Source organism: Mesitornis unicolor, unplaced genomic scaffold (assembly GCF_000695765.1).
Source record: "Mesitornis unicolor isolate BGI_N332 unplaced genomic scaffold, ASM69576v1 scaffold29680, whole genome shotgun sequence".
In the NCBI taxonomy this organism is placed as follows: Eukaryota; Metazoa; Chordata; class Aves; order Mesitornithiformes; family Mesitornithidae; genus Mesitornis; species Mesitornis unicolor.
The window spans coordinates 7,719-17,333 of NW_010160762.1; the positions used below are offsets into that span (position 1 = coordinate 7,719).

Genomic DNA, 9,615 nt, shown 5'->3' on the forward strand with positions numbered 1-9,615 from the left:
CAATAGGACAAGAGAGCAAAGAACGGTCACACAGAACCACAGCCTCTAATCGGTAATTTATGGGAAAGACCAAGATGCTCATGAGCTAGGTGGGATGACTCCACAAACCAGCCAGCTATTCTGTTGTAAACAACAGCGATCCATAATACCTCCTAGTACCTGCAACATGAATCCCAGCCTCCATGTACATAACCAACATTAAGAATAGCTTTTTGAAAAATATTTGAACTGAATGCATAGCTAAGAGCTGGAAACTCATGACTTGCTTTTTATGCAAGAGATCAACTTGTCCACCTTCCCCATGTCTCACCGGATATAAGCTTGGAAAAAACCTTGTTTGAAAATTAAATATTCTTTCTGAAATACTTTACTTTGTATACAAGCAGCATTATTCTCCTACTTTAAATCCTCCCAGCAGAGGATTTTCCAGTTAAAGGGGTGAGAAAATGCAAAAGAGCAAGGGTGTGCCTTTGCTCCCTAATCATTCCCCACTCAGCTGATAAGATGCAAGGATTAGCATATGAGATTGTTTATTTAATGCTTTAAAATGCAACCAAGGATACAACAAAATTCAAGGAAAGACATTCCATCTAGTCAGCAAATAAAAACAATTATATATATAAAATGGAGCTTTTAATTTTTAGGTCAGTTACTTGAATCTGCTAAAAAGAGATAGGAGGCAGGAAAATACTGTAGCCATGTTACATCTGAGCAAGCACTGATGCAACTGGAGATTTAAAGCAGATTCAACATCAGATATTCACAATGACAGAACTGAAGAAAACGGATGTTGGAAAGCACTTGCCCCCCAGTTCTAAGGGGAGCAGCACTATGAACATGCTCACACAATAGAGGATGCTACTATGCTGACTGCATCCAATTGTGCAGGGAAAGGCAGCGTCTCTTCCCATACCTGGAGGGGTGATCTGGACTTTGTCCTCATCCACCTCTTCCTCCTGGGGAACGAGGGCCACAAAACGAGGAGGAGTGTTGCGGCGGGCGGTGTATCTGCACAGTGCCATCACCTCCCTCTCCAGGCACTTCATCAGTAAGGCATTAAACAACGTTGTGCTCCCTGCAAAGCAAAGACTGTATTGGTCAGATTGACAGCTTTGCTCCTTTGTTCAGGGATGTGACCATAGATATTAGTTTCATTATCTGTGACATCTTTGAGATGCTTGCAATATTCCAGAGGTAAAAAGCAAGTTTTGGAAGGATGAGTCCTCAAAAATTACGAAGTTAGTGTTAGTGTCTCTCCTGACCAGAGCAGTGATTGTTCTGGTGAAAGAAAGAATGGAAATCACTAGCATCTGAGCAACGAAATGTGGTTGAAAATTTGAAATGGCTATCTACAAAGCCTTGTTCTGGTCTGGTGGGACATCATAGTAACAGCATATCATACAGTAGTAGCCCCTTAGTAACACGCTAAGAATTCACACTGCAATATTCCTCTTGAGGCATAAGTTTGCTTTGTATTTACCAGATATGGGGGTCAGGAAAAGACTGACATAAAAGTAACGTATTTGATTCAGGAAACTGCTAAGCTGGAGAAGCGAGTGTCGAGGTTCTTCTTTACTCAGACAATGGAAAGCATCTTGTTGTAACTCAGCCTTCTTCATCCACTGGTAGATTGAGGAGTTTTTTCCTTACTATTGGAGCTCGAGATGGATTAATACTGTAATTCTAAATGAGGAGACTTACATATATGCATAAAAAGAGGAGAAAGGGCAGTCCTAAGCATCCTCTCCTCCTCTCTTTACAAGCCAGCAAAGTGCTGTTAATTCAACCACACTTCCTATTACTTTTCCACTGCTAGCTGGTATGGACTTAAAAACAGCAATTATTGTCACTGGTTTTCTTTTCGTTTCAACCAGCTTTGCATTCTTGTCAGGTACTAGGATCCTTCACTTTCATGAATGACAAAACCAAGTATTTTGGGACTACATCTGCTTAGTTTTATTAGCTGCTTGTCATGATGGATAAAATGTGAAGCCAAGTCGGCTCTTCTGCTATTGAAGAAAACAAGCAGCTGTGAAGGGCAGTAACACTTAATTCTATACTTTTTAACATTAGCAAGTTTTGAAGTTGGACAAAGACTTCACACTCCATGATCCTCACTCAAACACTCTATGAATCAGCTGGTTACCCTAATGCAAGGTGGTGAATCTTCTCTTGACATCTTTACTTACCACTTACTAGGGACTCCTCAGGATAGATGAACTGAGAGGGCTTGATATGGTGGTGTGGTTTGAGCATTGAGAGTGGTTTGAAGCCAATCAGAAACAAGCCAGGAGGATCAAACCGTTTTAATTCTTCTGTTTCCTCTTTCTCCAGCACAATCTGGCGGTTTCCATATGTCTGCACCAAGGAAAAACAGATAATAGTGCTGTCAGCGTTAAAAAAAATTGCGGGAAGAGGTGGCATGGGGGGGAAAGGATGCGATTGCTGTCTTCCCTTACTGAAAAAAAGTTTATAGACAAGGCAGAGTAAACTTTGACCATCAGTGCACACTGAAATGGCATGTTACAATCTATGACCATTATCCCAAGCAAACTTCCACCTGGACATCAGCAAAATGCACTTTGCTAAGACAATGGTTAAGCCCCAGCACAGTAAGGCTGTCACATCTCATCCCTGGAGTTCTCCAGAGCTGTTCCAAACAAACCCTGAGCGACCTGATCCGGTTTTGTGAGTCTTGCTCTGGGCTGGGTTGGACCAGACGTTTTCTGAGGTCCTGTCTGCTTCTAAACTTGCTTCAGCAGACGTATGTCAGCTATCTACTCCTGGCAGAAACAGTGACCCAGAAACAACACTTTTGAAGCATCACTCATACGTCACAAAAATGAAAACATATCGTACTCAGGCTGCTGAAGTTAGACATCAGGGCTTAAGGCTCAGCTTTCTGTTCATCTTCTGTACTTTATGTCAAGAAACTAATGTCCAGCATAAATAAATGTAATATTTATTCTTAAGACAACAACTTTAAGAGGCTTTGGCATGAAAGGACACACAAAGAGCGCTTGTGACAATATACCTAGCAACTGCATATCCTGCTTTGAAATCAGGCTGTGCCTAAACAGAATGTGACATTCAGTCTACGTCTGCCCAACTGACAAGCAGGAAGGCAAAGCAAAGGACAAAAGAATGAAAAACAAAGGTAACATGCTTTTTGTTTCTTTGTTTGGAAAAGAGCTCCACATCCTCCCCGTGAGTCACACTTACATGTTTAATCAAATGGACAAAACCTGTTCCTAGTGCTGACGGCACTAGCAGTGATAGCACGAGGCCACATAAGGTCAGGCTCTGACAACCTGGTTCTGCCTTCCAGAGACAGCCTGTGCTCCTGAGTGCACTTCCAGCAGCAGCTATGCTTTCCCTGGAGAGTCATGCCAGAGGAACAGCCCACTCTCACTCTGCATAGTTCACACAAAGTGACCAGCCTATCCCCAGGGGCATACACATCTCAATATTTCTGCATCCAATCTTAAAAGTGAAATACAAACAAAAACAGCAAGAGGATCAGCACCTCCCCCCAATATCACAGTGACAGGGGCAAAAAAGCACATAATTAATACATTACCTGAGCCCTTTTCGTGTCACTAGGCAGGAGCAAGCTGCCCGTTTTTGCACTAAACGTCCTTGTCTTTGTTTTAACCGGATCGTTAGTTCCCCGATAGAGCTTCACTGGATATGGCTTATAAGCTTTTTGAACAAGGTTGTAAACACCAACAGAAAGCGACAGATCTTTGTTTAGATACAGATTTAATCTGCGTAAAAAAAGAGAGATACAGACTTCATAAAGATCACTTCTGCAAAAGAAAGTAACCCTATTGGATAACTTATTTTCTCTGACCTCCTCCTACTCTTCTCTCCCAAAATCGCATGTATCTCTGGAAACAGACTACTACTTGAGTCATACCATCACTTGTATAAAAACATTCTTGCAATGCTGTCAATTCTGGTCACAACAATTTTAAATACAAATAATTTATCATTTGTCTTCCACCTTTTTTCACTGTTAGGGGCAGCTATGCTCAGGCTGAGCATAGGACAAGTTCAAATTTGGGCACCCCACTTGGGCTTAATGCCATGTGAACTCTCAATTCACACAGCTGTTTCCACAAGAGACAAAATTCTCCAAAAGAACCCCATTAAGTCAAACAATACAATTTAAGAAAAAAACCAAAAACAAACCCAGAAGTTAGAAATTCAGAAGTAAAGTCTTAAAATTGGAGATAATCTTCAAGACCTGGCAGCAGAACAGTGAATTACTGTGAATGTTACTTCTTCTCATCTAAAAGCTATCACTGGTATGGGATTTTTCCTCCTCAAGTACTAGAAAACTTGAGGAACATTCCCAGAAGAGGAAAATAAAGCTGAAAGCACGAGCAAGAATACCAGTGACAACAACTCAAGTTGAGATTTTTTTGTAATATATATTAAAAAAAAAAACCAAAACACTAGGCTGTGAAGATCATTCCCTTACTGTGCTTCCACATCATTCTGCTATGAACTCACTCATTAAAAAAACCCAAACTGTTATGGATTATGTAGTTCCAAAAATACTTTATATCTGCTTTGTCAAGATCCCTTTAATCTGTAAGTGTCTCTAATCTTTCAGTAGAAGATCAGAAATATCAAGGCTGTGCAAATTGTCACCAAGTACCTAGACAGACTGGCCACATATAACTATTTAGTAATAGCCCAAAATACCTACCAGTCACATTGAGATTAACTTTTTCCTAAATTCACGCTAGTAAGAAAAGCCTCACTTCAATCAGATTTCACTATAATCCAACCATTTCACATGTTGCAGACTTTTTTGGTAAGCATTTTACTTGGCAATGATGTCATTTTTCAAAATGATAATTTCTGACCAAGCTCAATACAGCAGATATCACAGAGGGAAAAAGGAGGCCTAGCTTCACTCTCTACTCTTCTCACCCACCAAGGGCAAATACCCTTGGAAGCTGCAGAAGAGACACCAACCTTGGACTAAGGAATTAAGATTGAGGAATGTAAGCACTGATGCCTTTAGAGACCAATCATTCCAGAAGAGGGAGGCGAGATGCAGTCTAAAAATACCATCAGGTGCCACAAACCTGACTGAAGTCCGTTTCTTTGTCTCCTTTGCTCGTACTCTCTTCCTGAGATCTTCCAGTTTCACTGACTCCCCAGGTTGGATCCCAAGGTCCTCATCCTCTGCTACGTTTATGATATCTCTGTAGAACAAAGAGATATTGAACCCTCCAGGCTTCTTCAAGTGCATCAAGTCCAGGATGATACCTAGAAACAAAGTAAGAGATGAGAGGAGGATCACAAAAACTGCTTTTTTTCTTCCATCGGCGTGTTTCTCAGCACTCTCAGATTTCTCTATCTGAGCAAAGAATTTAAGCAAGAATAAGCTCCAAATTGTCATCTGCACCAGATATGGAAGTTTCTAAAAAAAAAGGCATTCTTCACCTCCAGTCAAAACAACATAACATGGAAAATGTTCCCTCCCTAATTAAGAATCTGGGCAACACTGCGTATGAAACAGCTCTGACAAGCTCCCATAAAACAAAATTTTACTTCAGGCATAGAGGGAAGTAATGAGTTCAGAAATTCCCCTTTACCAGTTACAAAGGATTAAGGAAGCCTCACAGCTTCCAGATCCAGCACATCTGCTGAACTCCAAGAACGCTGGTAATCTCATCCGCATAGTTCAACTAATGAAGCATTTTCTCTTCAGTCTCTCAGGTCAGACTGCTCTTCTCCAGTTAATTCAAAATGGAGTCATTAAAGTAATTTTTCTTGTGTGTTGACTTACTGTTATTATTCCCTTCCTGGAAAATGGTGGAACAAAGAAATAGAGTTTGTTTTCCACAGCCCTCTCAAGTCCTGATTTATGATATCAGAGCAAAAAAAGAGATCCTAGAAAATAAGTGCTAGTTGTTGGATACCAGATTGGATAGCAGATTTTCTAATTTAGATTAGATAGCAAATTTCTGATTTAGAAAGCTTCAAAAAGATTCCCCCAGTTCTGATGATTTTACATTCTTTTTGCATCACAAACTTGCAACGCAGATAACATCTGCTGCAAGGCTACATTACTTCTTCTCTGCCTGAAATCAAAGGGGAAAATACTGACCTGTATCCCTCAGATCACCAGCTCTGGTCCTGGCCAGCTTGGCTTTAGCACTATCATTGGCATGAGGGTCATCCTCGTTGGTGAAGAGCATGATCCTTTTGTGGCTCAGTCTGACTCGGACATCACTGAAGAGATTAGAGCAGGCCCAGAGTGCTTCACCCAGGGAATAGTCAGCATTGTGCCCAAAGGTCTTATGGAAAAGTACTTGTCCTTTGGCTCCCTTGTATTTGTCCAGCTCTAGAATACGCTTTGCACCTAAGGGAGATAAGATGCGTTAGAAATATTGAAAGAAGTACCACAAACTCTTTCAAATATGCACCAAGGGTCCCTTGCAGCTGATGTCCAAGTAATGTCCCCTAGCACCTCTGTGGCGGTGCCCTTCCAACACCTGGCTGAGAAAATTGTTCAGCGTAGCCTAACATTTGCAATATTGCAAGCTGGTTACCACTTGAAAGTACCTACTAGAGCTAAGAGGACACAAAGTGCCCTGGCACCAATGTGGGGCTCTTTCTGCTGGGGGAGGGAAACAGGCAGGGGGAAACCCTGCACTGATGAGACACGTTCTCAGCAGGAGAGGCAGCAATTGCACCGGCCACAGAGGCACAGCAGGCTGTTGTGGCACTGGAGAAAGGAGAGGAGCCTGAAATACATCCTGTGTCTCCACAGCACGTTGGGAAGGTGGACAATTCCTCCTGCTCCCTCGCCCCACGTGCCAAATAGTATCAACCTAGAGGTCAGATGCAGCCCATAGATCACCACACAGAGCACAGCAACATTCAGGGCAGGTATCCACAGCCTTTTGAAAGCTCTGCAGATTACTCCAGTCCAACTATGACTTCTTTCCCAACCTAACAGCAGACTCTCCATCTCATCCCATAACTCTACAAAGGGAGACAAGCTTTCCTTTTTCATCTACTGCATTCTGCAGAGCTTCTTCCTGTGTCCTTTGTTCAAATTCTACAGCACTTTTGAAATCTCGTCTGAAAAAGTCTTTTACTCCTCTCTACTTACTATTTTATTTTCATCTCCTCAGCTGTCATTTAATTAATAGCATAAGTGTTCATAATTATGTACTACATAATAACTAACTATAGTATTTCTTCCTTCTCCAGAGCGTGCTACTGTCCAGGAGCATAATTTGCTAATTCTCTTCATTTTTAACAACAACCACCACTGACACTTGTCTTTATTAGCATGGCAAAACTACTGCCTCTAACACCGGGGAAAGGGCAAGCAGGGGAGTAGGAGGTAAAAAAGATGAGCGAGAAGCCTAAGGTACTTGCTGCCAGAAAAGGGAGAAGAGCCTAGGACAGTCTTGTTAGGTCCCCATCGTAATTAATTCTGAAACTAGGACAAGGCAGAGTTCTTGCAAGAGAACCTCACATGTAATTAAACATGTATTAAACAAGAACACTATCCTGCACCTCCTAGTCAAAACAATAAAATAAAAGCTCCTCAGAGATACAGGCTGTTATTAAAAGCTACTAGACAAAATCCTCCCACAAGACTCTCTGCTGTCAGGGAATCTGTCACCACTAGCATGTGTTCTTTGCACTCCTCCTACTGCCTTTTCCAATTCAGCAACTGGCACTTGTTATCAAGCACATTCTAGGTAATTCTAAGAAGTTCTAGGAAAATGAAAGAGCTAAATTTAACAACTGCAAATTATTATGAAAATACGAGGCAGAACACCCTGAACAGGTAACATTTCAGAAACATACTGGACAGTCTGCTCTAGCTGACCCTGCTTGAGCAGGGGGCTGCACAAGATGACCTCCAGAAATTCCATCCAATCTCAGTCACTCTGGGATATTCCCCATCAGCTGGAATCCACGGTGCCTTAGCACATACACACGCTTTTCTAAAGTACAGCAGAGACATAATGAGCTTTAAAGAGCTCCGTTGAGATCCTCTTATCTTTAGTAGGCAGCTAGTGAAGCAGCACATTAAAATACAAGAAAAGACATGGAAAAGAGTCATGAACCAACTAGAACAGAAAAAGCTAAGCTCCCACTAAGTTTCTCTGCTTTCAGTAAACTTCTAAAATTATGCCCTTCCCACAGTGCATCTCGGTAACTGGAACATTTTTATTTATCTGATAGCTCTTTGTTTTCAGAGAGGCCAGTTACTAACAACCCTACTACACAGATTTCCTTACTTTATCATATCACTTGACTGCCTTTACCTGGATTGTCCAGCTCCTGAAGAACATAGATGTGCTTGAAGTCTGCTGAGTTCTTGTTGTTTTCTGTACCATAGAACACGACACTTAACAGGTCCTTGTCACTACTAATGATTTTGCTGGTATACACATTCCGGATGCACTGGAAAAAATGCACACAGGTCAAAATATGAAGAACATCGGTTCCTCAAATTTGATCACCAAATGGGACAATCACAAGTCCAGGGTGGCCCTCTGAAAACCCTACCCATATCAACTGTATCTTGCACATCCATGAACACCAAGGGCAGATCATTTCTATAAGCTTTCAAGATTTTGATGTTCAGGGATCACAACGAAGCAGCTCAGATTGATTAACAACTGGAAGCTGCAAGAATACCGAAGGCTACAGAGCATGCGGCTCCTCCATTCTTTCACTGCACATTTCTTCACAGGATCACTTGGCTTTGGATGCAAAAGTTCTGGCTTTTGCAAGTAGCAGCTTAAACAAGTAGTCTTTAGCAAGCAGAGGAACCATAACAAATGCTTTAAGTTAAATTTCACGAGGAGAAAAAATTAGGTATTTTGTTTTTCAAGACTTTTTTCTAGTACACAACCTTAGATATTTTTCATTTCCATGAGCAAGGCCAATGAAATTAACATCTCTGAAATACACCACCCTGAACGCGGCTTGATCACTCATTCCATAAACATTTCCCCCACCGAGATCTGGACACGGCCCACCAGGCAATGGATCTCTCCAAGCCCACAGCCATTCAGCGATCCAGAGTTGCTCAACTTGCACAGCGCCCTTACACCAAGAGATGAAGGAGGCAGAGCAACACCCAGCCCGTGGCGGTGCCGCGGGCGATCCCTGGAGGGCTGGTCCCTGGATCCTGGAAGCACCCCGCGGCTCCCTGAGCAGCCTTACCTGGATGGTCATGTCGAAAGGAGTCATTTCGTCCTCCTCGGCCTCAAACATGGCCTGGGAGGCATCGACTAAGAAAATGAGGCTGTCCCGACCCGAGAACCTGTAGTCAGCTACGGAATAGGGAAGAGGGCAGGGGAGGAAAGAGCTTTAGCAGCGGCCTCCTCCGTCAGCTGACCTCTGAGCTCCCTGAGCAGCCTTACCTGGATGGTCATGTCGAAAGGAGTCATTTCGTCCTCCTCGGCCTCAAACATGGCCTGGGAGGCATCGACTAAGAAAATGAGGCTGTCCCGACCCGAGAACCTGTAGTCAGCTACGGAATAGGGAAGAGGGCAGGGGAGGAAAGAGCTTTAGCAGCGGCCTCCTCCGTCAGCTGACCTCTGAGGGCAGCGGGCT

At 42.6% G+C, this 9,615-nt stretch overlaps 1 protein-coding gene across 1 annotated transcript in view; it reads right to left on the bottom strand.

Moving 5' to 3' along the window:
• The window catches only part of XRCC6 (X-ray repair complementing defective repair in Chinese hamster cells 6), a gene marked incomplete at its 5' end in the record, with an annotated part of 12,373 nt that extends 3,006 nt beyond the window's left edge, over positions 1–9,367 (bottom strand). Inside the window, 7 exons of the mRNA XM_010190988.1 lie at positions 914–1,075; positions 2,190–2,358; positions 3,581–3,767; positions 5,103–5,286; positions 6,131–6,385; positions 8,316–8,454; positions 9,223–9,367. Of these exons, the coding sequence (XP_010189290.1) occupies positions 914–1,075; positions 2,190–2,358; positions 3,581–3,767; positions 5,103–5,286; positions 6,131–6,385; positions 8,316–8,454; positions 9,223–9,367 (1,241 nt within the window). The remainder of the gene's footprint in view (positions 1–913; positions 1,076–2,189; positions 2,359–3,580; positions 3,768–5,102; positions 5,287–6,130; positions 6,386–8,315; positions 8,455–9,222) is intronic.
• Positions 9,368–9,615: the final 248 nt, after the last annotated feature.